This window comes from Bacillus rossius, chromosome 13 (genome assembly GCF_032445375.1).
Source record: "Bacillus rossius redtenbacheri isolate Brsri chromosome 13, Brsri_v3, whole genome shotgun sequence".
NCBI lineage: Eukaryota > Metazoa > Arthropoda > Insecta > Phasmatodea > Bacillidae > Bacillus > Bacillus rossius.
In genome coordinates this window covers 46,147-60,112 of record NC_086340.1, presented here as the reverse complement: position 1 = coordinate 60,112, position 13,966 = coordinate 46,147, and the positions used below count along the sequence as shown (strand labels likewise).

Genomic DNA, 13,966 nt, shown 5'->3' with positions numbered 1-13,966 from the left:
AGGGGCACCCATGGACCAAAAAAAAAATTGTATGAAAATTTACTATTGAGACTATGTAATCAGTTAACAGAAGTTGATGGAGCTCCATTAAGACAGTGTCTGTACCCTAACAATAGGGCGACTTGGTTGCTCCACGGAAACATTGACAGAAATAACGTCACAAACTACTGAATTTAATAGAAGTAACATTACCAGTAGGTGCGTGTGTATGCATGTTGTGTGATACGTGTGTGTGTGTGTGTTGGGTGGAAGAAAAAGGGAAATAAAAATGGCGGGAGGGAGGGAGGGTTGCAGGAACCGGTCTGGTCTGGTCTGGTACGTGCTTGTCAAGAACATGCAGCACAGCTGTCACGGCGCAGGTCGCTCTGTTTTTCTCTCCCCCAGCAACACTGCGTACTTCCTGTCCCTGGACATCTGCCGGCCCCGCGAAAGGGGGGGAGGGGGGGGGGTGTCCGCGGCGGCGGGGGCGGTCGGCAGTTTCGTCGGCCAGATCTCGAAGATCAAAGGTGCGTTCCTCCGGGAATCCTAAGATGTCCATCAAGTTCTGTCCCTGCCCGATCACACCCAAACAATATTCACCTTCGGCCAACCTCGGGGTTTATTTATATATATATATATATATATATATATATATATATATATATATATATTTCTCTTGTTTATTTCAATGTAGCTATACTAACCAAACTAACCGTCCATGGTGTTTCAAAGTGTTTTAACGTGGCTAACCTAACCGACCACTTTTAATATTTGATTTAATTTTTCCTGCGCAAAAAATAAAACAAATCCCGAAGTAATTGTTCGGGTGTAATCGGGAATGGCAGAACTTCATGTGCATCTTAGGTCTCCCCGTTCCTCCGGGCGTTCGCGAACACAACAAACGAGCGCGCTGCGTCCCAGCGGCGGCTGTGGAACTAAACATGATGTGCTGCGTCTCAGATGCAGTAGATATAGCGGCGTGTGCTACTCAAACAATATATATATATATACATCGCCTGTTTGATTTGTACTTTTTAATTAATAAAAATTTCCTTAACATACGCCATTGAAGTTTTGCACTGTTTGTCATGTGAAAAAAAATAATAATTCAAGAACGTAAATCGAGAAATAAAAAGGGTGTTGGTGCGAAACAGTGCATTCGAGCACCAGCGGCCGACAACAAAATACAACTCTTCAGCTCATAAAACCAATAATTAAATCAAATGTTAAACTATTTTTAAATTAGCACACGTCATTTTTTTTACAAACAAATGAAAACCCCAAAACAATTTAAAAGAAAAATACAAATGAAGTTGATTAGATAAAAAAAAAATATTTTCTGCTTGCAAAATTCAGAAGTACGAAATGCAAAAAAAAAAAAAAAAAAAAAGAACCTAAAAAAATAATTTAAAGCTCTAGAAAACTGTACCTGTGCAAAGGCAAGCGACCCATAGGTAATTAATTATAATATATCACTGACTGACTCCGTAACGCCGTATGAATTCTTGTTTTCATGCGCTTACAGTGTAACATTTTCATTGCTCTTTGCTGTCCTGTTGCTCCTAGCATTGCTGCCGAGTCCGTGGCGCAGAGATAATAATATTTTGAATGACGTTTTCAATGTTAACATTGTTTGAAGATTGCTACATTCCTGGGCGAGACTTCTCGGCTTGCAAGGGGCACAGTGCCTACTGGCGCGAGGCGAGGAGAAGCGAAGCGCCGCGACAGGGTTGTACAATCAACGGCACGAAGCGAAGAGGGTGGGCTGGCTAGCAGTCCGGCGGGAAACGACTAAAGTCGCCGCCGAAACAACCAGCGCCACCCAAACCAATGCGGACAGCAATGTCCAAGCCCCCAACCCCCCCCCCCCCCCCCCCCCCGCATGGTAGACTCTTTTCTACTCTGTCCAACTCTTCTTCCAGATCCATCCTTCTGTTCTCCCGTAAGCCTCCTGCTTGATATTAATGCATGAAATTTTGCATCCCGCATGTCAGAGCCCAGGGTTTTCCAAGTGTCTATGCAGGTTTTACCTGGGCCCAACTTATCTAGTTTTAGTCTAGTATAGTCAGTGAGGGGAGTTAGTCATGGCGCCAATCGCTGCCATGGCTGGCCAATCCCCTCCTAGCACATGATGCGCGCTACCCCTCCTGCATGGCTAACACCCTGCATGATTAGAGCGTATGGGCTTCGGCCTGAGACGCACTTAGTCTCCCTCCCTAACCCGGAACCCTCCCCAACACACTTAGATTTAATTTAGGTTAGGAAAAAAAATAAGCGAAGAGGCGCGGTGCGGCCAGTGATACGGCAAGGTCTCGTTTCGCGCTACTGCGTAGGGAAAAGTGGGGGAGCAGGGCGCACCTTAAAATAAAAGCCTACGATTCGGTTAAATAACAACAAACTGAGATATAATTGCAGTTGTGCACACTCCACTTTATTAATGTTATTCTTGTATATAAAACTTGAACGGATTTTACCATTAGTACTGCAGTGGATGTACAAAAGCTATAACCACGATGCTATTTTTACCCGCAACTTCTGGTGAAATGGCGCATTCCGAGCAATACGACACACTACATAAATAATTGTAAGTCTTCAAATTGAATTAAGGAATCATTATGTTTAACATGATTAATAATTAGTAATGTTACTAATGTTTAATAATATATTAATATAAAAAGTATTTATGTAGTAGGAAAGTTTATATTTTTGGCACGGTTTAAAAAAGATTTACTACAGGCCGATTTTGATTAATAATTGTTATAAATATATTTTGCTCATACTTAACAAACATACATAATATCGCTTAAACTTACATTAAAAAATATTATTCAAGAATAAAACTAATTATCTAATATATATTGCATCATAAAAAGCATAATTTATAGGCAAGGGCGAATTATTTGATAGCTTTACACACTAAAACATATAAACATGAAAATTAACCAGAAATATTCTAGGGCAGACCATTTTAAAATGTTTTAGAAAATGAAAATCCCTGCAGTTTAATAACAGCTCACTGGTAAGAACGTTTTGAAGTTATATTTCTTTAGGCACTTTATGAAAAAATTATGAAAGTAAATTATTACGATTAGCACTTACCATACAACGAAATTTTTACAGGATGGAAAAAAAAATACACGCCAAAAAAGGCTACATACAAATAAAAATTATAGGCCCATATGTGCTTTTAAATCTTGTAATTTAGTGATTGATATTGAATACTGATCCGTATCATTAAAAACATCTATTTATTGTGAATATTAATGATAGAAATTGTGTTTATAAATTTTTTCAAGTGTATTTTCAGGTTTATTTATGTAAGAGGGGTTAAGTTATACTTTTTAAAGCGTGTTGTGAAAAAAAAATTAGAATGACTTCGTACGATGCGCGCGCATTATGTAACAAAAATTGACGGGATAAAAAAAGCTACATAAAAATTATATATGTACTTTTAAATCATATAATTTAGTAGTGATATTGAATGCTGATCCATATAATTAAAAAATATATATTTACTGTAAATATTAGTGATAGAAATTGTGTTTATAAATTTTTTCAAGGATTTTTAAGGTTATTTTTGCGGGAGGTTTTATTTTTTCTACATTCAGCGACGTAAATTAAAAGAAACTTAAAACAGAGAGAGGTTGTTCAGATGTTTTCCTCAGATACATAACCGACACCCGTCGTGGTTTACCGGGAAGGGAACCAGGCGAGCAGATACGAACACGTGTCTGTGAAACAGAACACGCACAGCGCAGTGCCCGCCAGGTGCAGAGGTTCGTCGGTAACGTGGTGACGTAAACCTTTCTACGGATCAGATAGAAAAACATTCCTCCGGAAACACAAGGAAGAACGACTCGGTTCCTCGACGTGCTGAGAAATGTTTTTGGGTGGCTAGTACATCGCACGAGACCGCAGGTGCACGACAGCCCTTTGCTAGCACCGCCGCGGACGAAGGTTGACAGGCCTGCCAATTATCTCCTCACGCGGGCTGACGTCGCGTCGGTACATACGTCCGTCGCTTATACCCAAGCACGAAGCCTACACACTGGACTAATACTTTTACTATTTTATTATCACACTTCTCTCCTTTCATATTTTTACTTGGACAAACTTTTAACATGCATGTTAACTCTCAGTTTCTTAATCATGCCAAAGAAGTATAACTTCTAAGGCGAGTACATAAACACACTTTTTTTTAAAAAATCCTTGTAACGTGTGTACCTGCGTACACTTGCAAAGAATAGTACCCCTGACTTTTCACTGAATACCACCCGCGCAACAGTGAGCTGGGCTGGCTTCACCCGAATAGACGAGACTGTTCTTCCAGCTCGTCAGGGAAGCCAGCGAGTATAAAAGGGCATGCGCCAAGTCAATCGAGGATTTCAGCTGGATGGCAGCTGGGGGAAACGACTAAGTCGCCCCCAAAAAACCAGTGCCCCTAAACACCACAAGCGGACACAACCGTCCAAGCGCCCAACCCCCGCATGGTAGACTCTTTCTACTCTGACCAACTCTTCTCCTGAACCATCCTTCTGTTCCTGTAACCAACCTGCTAGTAATTAATGCATGAAAATTTGCATCCCGCATGAAAGTGCCCAGGGTTTTCCCTCTGTCTATGGAGGTTTTACCTGGGCCCAACTTATCTAGTTATAGTCTAGTATTAAGATAGGGGAGTTAGTCATGGCGCCAATCGCAGCCATGGCTGGCCAATCCCCGAACAAGCACACGATGCATGCTCCCTTGTCTGCATGGCTTAAACCCAGCATGAATAGGCGTAAAGGCTTCGGCCTGGGACGCACCTAGAATCTTCCCCTAACCCAGACCCTCCCAAACCAAATACACTTAGTTTTAGTTAGGTTAGGAAAAAAAAAATCAATCGAGGAGCAGAACAACTGGAACATCAAGCGGGCAGGCTGCCACGCTGCTCCGACACCGCTCGCCGGCCTACACCGTCTACCACCGCGGAGTTGCTGCCGCTCGAGGACCGAGAAGACTTCGACTGGGTGAGACCTCTCCGAGTTGTAACCCAGGATATGGACAGTTCATGTGGAAGCGTCGCTGGATTAGGCTTAAAATCTTTCCAAACTGACATTAACTAAAAACGAAGGTCCAGCCACAAGGGCAAGAGGGCGTGCGTTAGCAACTTCCGTGAGGGCCGAGCGAGCGGGTGTCTTGATACTATCAGGACACTATCACGACCAGATCGCAACACAGTACGGACTTTATCTCTACCGCCGGTAACGAAGAATTGTAGACACAAGAGACAGCGAGCAAGATAAAGAACTTATGCGTTACTGCGGGGATGTGTAGAGAGCTACACTCGGTAGCAGCCGAAGAGTAACAGAAAACAGAACCGCATAAACAGAGACTATGTTACACCCATGGTTGTGTGCAAATAATTGTAACCACTAGTATTAACGATCGGAATTTATGTTACTAGTAATTTTAAGATTATGAATGTTCAGTGTGACTTTGTATGTTTTCTAGCCTTAGTAGTTTAGATTGACGGCGTATCGGTCGCGTTGGCGGTGACGAGCTCACGGCTCGCCAGAATTAAGGGTATTGTTTTTTTTTTTTTTTTAAATTCTTGTAGAATCCGTCACAGAGAGTTAATTCACATGTCTTGTGTTATAGTGGGATCTTGTATCAGCAGTTCGACTCCACAAGAACCCGACTTATTTACTCTTTATGTCAGTTTGAGATTCAATGAAATACTTGTTTGTGTTATTGAGATTGTCAATAAATTGTTATTGGAATGAACTTAACTTAGCAACTAATTTCAGAACCACCCGCATACGTTCTTTTTCCTCCTTGTTAGGGTTTTCCTATGTCTTTAGTAAAACCCGTGACAAGGGTTTATCCTAAACCAACTTCCATTGCCAAATATTCACTTTACCCTCTTTACTCTAGCATACACACATACACTCGTACGTATTGGTTTTATTTATTGGATTAGGGTTTTAATATTTAGCAAGTATTCTTTTGGGCTTATATATTTAAGAAATTGAGACCTTGATGTGGGGGTATCAATTTGTTTTACAAATTTTCCTGCACTTAAAAATTTAATTTTTTTGTTCAACTTTATTTCTGACTTAAAACTGAGCTGTCTTAATTTTTCTGTTTTTCCTCGCTTTGTTTAAACGTTGCTATTAGAATCCCTTAAAGTTACAGTGTGATTTTTTTTTTGAACATCCAGTTGCCAACGATGTTTCTTGATAAACTGCAAGGTGGAGCTTTGTAAAATTTCAAATGGTACAAAGCTCTGCCTCGCAATTTTAGAAGCGACATAGTTGGCAACAGAGTTTCCAAGATTGTCCGTGTAAAGGTTCAGATGTAGGCATGGCCTCCACATTCGACCACGGGCCCTGGACCCAGGATCGGAGACACCCCCCCCCCCCCCCCCGCCCCGACAATTTTACTGCCACGAGCTACATTATAATTGAATGGTTATTTCTGACCAACACTCTTTTTAGAATGTTATTTAACCTGAAAATACAAGGTATAAATATGGTTATTATTTTATAAGTCCATACTAAGATTTAATAATGTTCGCAGGCTTTCAAGGCCATTGTCTGAAGTAGCTCGGCTTCTGGATTGTAGGAGCGTCCTTGTCCTTGGCGAATAATTCACCGACGTTTCGGTCGACATTGGAGTCGCCATCATCAGGGAGCAGTTACCTACTGAGGTTCTTACAAGTTATCCTGTAATTATATACTCTCGCCTAAAGCACCTTCCCCTCAGGCGAGAGTATATAATGTGGCATAAGTGCGTATGGAGAGGTTACCGTCTCTAGACGGGAGAAACAGTATTGACTACATCAGTAGCGTTCACCAACGCCTCTGACCTCTGACCTAAGGGCGTGCCATTGGAAGTGAGTCTCAGGCCCGCTGTGTCGGACTGCAGTGAGGTTCACCGCCGTGGATGCTGTTGTAGGTCGGAGGCGAGATCAGCCACGCAGTCATGAGCCACATGAACAAATTCGGGAGGGTGGCGGTCTGTGGCTCATTCTCCACGTACAACACGGGTGTCATGCGCAAAGCTGAAGGTAAGGAAATGAATTCTGGTGGACTGTTTTTTTTTTTTTTTTTAAACACTGACATTTTATTTCAATAATAGCTGTGTTCCCGTTGGGAAAGTATTTGAACCCTCATTTTTTTATGAATTTCCAAAAACGCTGATACAACTTATATTTATTTATAAACAGAAATCAAAACACCAGTTTCCGTATTTCTAACTTCAATAATGACAAACTTAGATACCAAATTTAATACCATTTATTTAACCCTCTTAGGAGATGAATTTTCAAATATCCTTTCTTAGTGATCACTACTTTATACAAGGAACTCCTATGTTAGACCCACCGGCTCTGTATTGTCTGTCAGTCAGTTAGTGTTAAAGATTCATTAAGTATATTAGTGGATGCTTCAAGTGAGCAAGTCATATCTGGATTAGTTTTAAACAACACCAAATATTTTAGTGGGAAAACATAGGGAAATCAGGCCTTCTAACATGGCGCACGCTGGCGACACCTGACTGCAGCGATCCTAGCGGCTTGGCCTGAAGAATGCCCGCGAAATTCATATTCCCTTGTATTAAGCGGCCGATTCGGCACAAATGTTTTCTTGTCGCTTGGAAAATTTGTTGTCGTAGAGAAATGAATTTACACTCCACACGTTTGTATAAAACAGTGTATTCATAATTTAAAAAAAAAACTTTTCTCGATCCACAAAAATATATTGACTTTAAGATCATGACAAATGACTTAACTTTAAACTTGACAACAAAAGAATACATATCATACAAATTTTAACAATGAAACATACTTAATTTTAAACCTGATATTTTTAAATCATTTATTTTTAAATGATTCCATGAAACATAATAATCAGTTAATTTCATAAAATAGGTGCTCATCTGGAAAAAATTAAAAATACTAAAATGGTATTTTTCGGTAGGCCTACTATTGTCCCAAAAATACGATTAAGTATTTTTAATTTCACTTACATAAATGAACTAACCATTTACAACAATTTACAGCATTTTAAATTTGGTTAACCTCTATTAACCTTACCACTGATCAAAACAGTGAACTACTGTCTATCCTCTTGAGTTATAGCAATGCTGTTTATCAGTCATCATATAGAATGACAGGAAATCATAAATACTATTTTCAGAAATTTATTTTAAATTTTTTTAAAAGAACACATACTCAAGAAACTTACCATAAAATATTCATAAAAATGCTCTTATAAAGAGTATAATATTAAAAAAGAAATCTTTGAATGAATTGAATGTTTCAGAAATGTGACTCTTTTACTTCATATTCAAAGATCTCATTTATATTTGTTTCTATAAAAGTTGTTCTCAATTAAATGTAGACAGTAATATTCCTCTAATCAAAACATCGATCTTGTAAAACTTTTACCTTAGACGTACCAAAATTCAGTTTTAAAGGGCGGGAAAGAGGAATGAGGGTGGTTTTTTTTTTTTTATAAAACTTGTTTTGAATGTCAAGTACGTTCAATTTCATCCAAGTCGGGAAAAAAAATTGTCAATTTGTATAAAAAAAACAAAAACAAATCACTAGAGACCTGCAAAATTCGCGGTTTCGATGGCCTTCAGGATAGACTGCACATACCCCTGTACACTCGGGCAAATAACGCAAGTTCATTGGCTGCCGACTTGTAAGTCGTCTCAGCTGGTTTGTCTGTGATTCGATCCTTCTTTGGTTGAGGGTTTAAAACTGGTTGAGATTCGTCCAGATGAACAGTAAGCCAATAACAAAATTATCTAAGAGGTATATGTGTTTGAATTCTAGCCTATCACCGAATGAATCCGCGAATTTTGCAGGTCTCTACGAAATCACGTAAAACTACGCAGTCAAAATTATTTCTGTAATTATTTTCTGACATCATATACCAAATCATGTAAAAGTATACAGTCACAGTTATAGCTGCAATTATTTTCTGGCATCGTGTACCATATCATGTGAAACTGTGTAGTCAACAACGTGTGAGGAATGATGCGTGGTTGCAGCGACCCAGGAGTCTGCAGACAAGCAGCTGCGAGTGGAAGGCCACCCAGTGAGACGCGGGGACGCACCACAACGCCGAACGTACAATAACGCCGAATACCATAACGCCGAATGCCAAATTGTCCGCAACGCCGACAGCTAGAAAACTGCTGTGTACCACAACGCCGAAATACAGTAACGCCGAAAAATAGTAACGCCGAAAAATGTTGTTGCGGTGATGGGGGGGGGGGGGGGGGGGGGGGCGCACAGAAGCAAAATGAAAAAAAAATGAATGAATTTGTGTGCTAAGCTTACCTAACCTAACCTAACCTATGTGGCAGTCCTGCAATGACATTTTTCGGCGTTAATGTATTTCGGCGTTGTGGTAATTCGGCGTTGTGGTAAACAGCAGTTTTCTAGCTGTTGGCGTTGTGGTCAATTTGGCATTTCGGCGTTATTGTTTTCGGCGTTATTGTACGTTCGGCGTTGTGGTATTTCGGCGTTGTGGTGCGTCCCCGCAGTCGTGCCATGTAAATGGGATTTTCTTATCGATGGGCCAATCAAATCCTCAAATCCATAAATACCATCACATCGTTAGTATTCGTAGGATCCGATATTTTACGAAAAGATTCGAAAGATAATATAATAGGGAATAAAGTAAATTATAAAAAAAATTCAACATCAAAAACCTTTTGAATTTTACTAGGTCCGTTTTCTTCATGATGATACGTTTACCTTTCCCCAAGATAGTGTACTTTGAACATTTATTTATATAAATAATTGTCAGATATATTGATTCTTAAAACTTAGTTTGTGAAATAAATATTTCTTCATATTCCGGAAACGGCTAATGCATTGTTGTTGCTTTCTTCATCTTCTGGCAATGGCTGTTGCATTGCTATTTTTTTTCATCTTTTGGCATAAGCTTTTGCATTGTTGATTCTTTTTTTATCTTCTGGCAACGGTTATTGCATTGTCTATACTTTCTTCATCTTTTATTTGATATTTTTCATCTTTCATCATATTTCAATATATTTCATTTCTTGTCCATTGTTATATTTTCGACCCTTGAGGCCTAGACTCCGATTCGAGAGGTATATTCGAGATACTCTTTGAGATGTGACCTACCACTTGTTTTTGTCAATAAGAATGTACTGACTGGATCTTGGGAATACAAAAAATGCTGTTGTTGTCTGGCAGTGGTCCGGTTTGTTTAGCTTCGCGTCTGCTAGCTACATGTTCAATCAAGAAGGACTCACACAATATCTCTAATACGCCCGACTAGTACTAGTCAACCATGCGTTACTGGCTAGCGCTGTTGAGAGTGTGTTGCCACACCAGTTACACGACATGTAGCGACTGTCAAGTTTTGAGACATGTTTAACACATTACGTATTTTCATCGATACGAATAGTAAATACTGTAGTAGTATTTTTGCAACAAATTGCTTTTTTCATTTGAAAAATTCTATCATGGTATGGTATCTTAAATCTCTTATTTCTTTGAAGAACAACCACATAGAACTATTATCACACAAAAAAATTGCAGAAAATATGTGTACTAGTAATATTTGTAACTTTTCAGCAAAAATAAATCTTGATTAGAAATATTTTAAACCAGTTTCCGTACTTTACTTTTAATTCAGATGCCAAAAAATTGCTCATTTTAATACCATTTCAATGTACAGTGCTTTCTTGTCTATGCACAAACACTGAGCATCTTTTGGCATGCAGGAATTTGTAATATTTTTTCGCCTAACCTTTATTCGTTGTTGATAAAGCTCACAGTAGACAGGTATTTTAGTCTGGATTGAAGCTTATTGTGTTCTGGAAGTTAGACCGGGGAGCTGTGTTCTCGCTGAAAGTGCTGTTGCTCTGCTGGTTCCAGGGGAAAGTGAAGTACCGCGAAACCATCACGGAGGGTTTCCGGAACATGCCCCAGGCGTTCATCGAGATGCTTCGTGGGAAGAACTTCGGCAAGGCCGTGGTCGAGGCCTGACACGTGGACAGCTCTCCATGTCACTGCCGAGTGTCACTGCCGTGTGTCACTGCCGAGTGTCATTGCCGAGTGTCTGCACTTGAATAAGACTATTATCTCTGAAAGATTTGTGCGATGGGAGTGCATGACTTGATGTAAGCTTTTGGACATACGCCATTGCTAAGCACTTGTTTCTGTTTTGGAAAAAAACTATTGTGTTTATTTCGTCTTTTCGTTTTGTCGTGTTTTTGTCTCGTTCCAACTGTTGTGCTGAATTTTTTTGGGTTCAATATTTTTGTGCTGTCATCATTTGTGTTTTTTTTTGTTTTTTCTTTGTTTTTCTTTGTTTGTTGACCATATTCCTGTTATGGATTATTATGTGGTGTTTATATCCTGTTAACAACTGCAATTTTTTTGCTTACTTTGTGTTTTTTGCCCTTTGGGTATTTTTTAGTTTTCTTCTACAGAAAATGTGCTTAGCAATGGCGTATGACCAAAAGCTTACATCAAGTCATAAATAAGACTGGAGAGTTGAGAGTAAGAACAAACTTGCAAACATTTTCCCGCGTGTGTGCAAGAAGACCATACATAAGTAGCTTGGCTTCTGGGTTGTAGCCGTGTCCTTAGCGAATAATTCACCGACGTTTCGGTCGACATTGCAGTCGCCATCGTCAGGGAGCAGTTAGCTACTGCGAACATTATTAAGAGCATACGTACATACATGCATGCGCACACATTGTTTTAAACCAACTTCCAGGTAGAAACAAAATATTTCCCATATTTTCTTTTTTGTAATTTTTTGTTGGTATACTTACTGTAGGGCCGCGACGTCTTGGCGTGTCGTTTTGCGGGGAAGCGGGGAAGAGTAAATGAGAGGGGAAGCAGCTGCGCGCGCACATCAGCCGCTATGTGGTTCATAGCAAAAACATCAGGCGCCACGCTCTCAGTCTGAAGTGAGCAATGGAGCCCGACGCAGGACATTCAAGATACAATAAAGTAATACATAGTGGAGAAAGGGGAATTATAAGTAGTGTAATCCAGTGTTGTAATGAAGAAGCTTCCAACAAATGTCTGCTAGTTCCTCTTGCAAAAGCAACCGAAAGAGCTGCGCGATACACAGGTATAAGCCAAAGATCAGTTTCGCGCATCCGAAAACACAACTGAGAGACGCCAAATAAAAAACAAACAAACCAGGCAATAAAAGATAATTATAACTTTAAATAATAATACTTACATTATAAGTTTTTCAACGCATTCCCCGTATTTTCACCCGCGGTTTGTTTGTTTTGCATTTGGCAATTTTCCAGACTTTCTGCACCGCTTGTTAGAATATTTGTTAGCTACAAGTGTAGCCGATATTGCTACCCGAGGATGGTTTGCTAGAAATATGGTTTTCGGCCCCCTCAAAATGACTAAATTTTTTCTTTCAGACTGCAATTCTGGAAAAAATACCAACCCGAGTGCATAAAAGTGGTAAGGTTCTTGACGTGCGTCAAAGTGTCATGTCGATCGTCTTCACGTTTCAGCCAAACCAAATGGAAAAGAAAGCATCAACGAGGGAGTTAGCTGCAAGTCTTAATTAATTGTGTTTCCTACAGCAACCCACAATTACAAATTTAGTTCTTAACTTTTAAAGTATTGTATATCTATGTTTAACTATTTTTAACAAAGCTGCCCAGTCGAGCAAATAGTGCACTACCTTTCAATAATAAATTACCGTAAAGCATTATCGCATCTTTGTATCATTAAGATCTGCGCTGTGTTGCACCGTACGTGAGATTGTTCTCGACCAATGTTTTCGGATCGGCATGAAGACTTCCAGGCCGTTGCTATCAGCGGAGCAGGCAAGGCGGGACGTGTCGATTACAAGGTCGCTGAGCTCTAGGGAGTCGACCCGCCAAGACGTCGCGGCCCTACAGTACATAGTTGTTCTGAAAAGGAGTTCCGTGTGAAGGCTGTGTGACTTCGTGTTTTCGTTTATCATGTCTCATTACATTAACAATTGTTAGCATCACACCAGGTTTGTTGAACGAGTTATCAACGAAGTGTTGGAGTGTTTAAAATATGTTTTGAACACACATTTAACAATAAACACGTTTAAAACAATTTGTTTTGAACTATGGAATAAATATGTTTTATAATTGCCGATTCCGGCAGTAACGTAACTCATTATTTTTAAATACTGTGGACGAATGTATGCTCTAACTCTGTACCTGAGAATAAATGTGTAGATATAAGCATTGAATATATATATATTCAATGATATAAGTGATGACTTTTTTTTTCCCTCGAAACAAATGAGCTCAGAACTGTGACTCAGTTTGCACAAATTGTGATCGTACACGAGGAAGTCTAGTTCCCTCACGTATTCCCGCCTTAAGACTGCCGTCTGCAGTAGTGCATAAACACATGTATACTTGTTCTTGCACCTTTAGAGGTATAACATGAACACTTGATACAAATTTTAATTTTCTGAAGAAAAAAAAATTTTCCTGAAAAGATTACATTCCTTTATTTTAGATTCCAAAATCTAAAAAACTTAAAATATTATATTTTAGTCAGAAAATATGTAACTACAATTGTCATTATTTTTTAACATCGTATACCAAATTATGTAAATTAAGTAATCACAATTGCTGTAATTTTTTTAAACTTTGTGTTTGTATACCAAATCATATAATTTTTTTATAGTAACACTATGTAATAAATCAAAGATAAAAATACTTATACAACTACTATGTATAATAGTTAATTTATTATGCATGCATAGTGCTCATTCAAGCTCTAATCTTGTATAAGATTTAAATGAGTTTAGTTAAAATTAAATATTTAATATGTATTTACACTTATTATGTTACATTAGCCAATGTATTAGTTGTACTGAAGATGTAAATTAATTCTGTAGGACTACTCTAATTCGTAAGTAGTATCACTGGAAATACTAAAAGTTCACGTAGCAACTGTAGTGTTGCGGAAGATGTGGCGAACCGCAAG

At 39.1% G+C, this 13,966-nt stretch overlaps 1 protein-coding gene across 1 annotated transcript; it reads left to right on the top strand.

Moving 5' to 3' along the window:
* The first annotated feature begins 334 nt into the window (after nt 1–334).
* Nucleotides 335–10,993, top strand: LOC134538569 (prostaglandin reductase 1-like). The gene is made up of 5 exons (XM_063379993.1): nt 335–506; nt 3,681–3,763; nt 6,916–7,027; nt 9,019–9,065; nt 10,883–10,993. Exons 1-5 carry the CDS (start codon nt 335–337, stop codon nt 10,991–10,993), a joined length of 525 nt encoding a protein of 174 aa, XP_063236063.1.
* The last annotated feature ends 2,973 nt before the right edge of the window (nt 10,994–13,966 follow it).

What these genes read in the sequence shown, in the direction of transcription:
- LOC134538569 (XM_063379993.1), top strand. Translation starts at nt 335, where the DNA reads ATGCAGCACAGCTGTCACGGCGCAGGTCGCTCTGTTTTTCTCTCCCCC. An exon ending in CCAGATCTCGAAGATCAAAG is followed by an intron (nt 507 to 3,680) that starts GTGCGTTCCTCC and finishes TTTACCGGGAAG; the next exon opens with GGAACCAGGCGAGCAGATAC. An exon ending in TGCGAGTGGAAGGCCACCCA is followed by an intron (nt 9,066 to 10,882) that starts GTGAGACGCGGG and finishes TGCTGGTTCCAG; the next exon opens with GGGAAAGTGAAGTACCGCGA.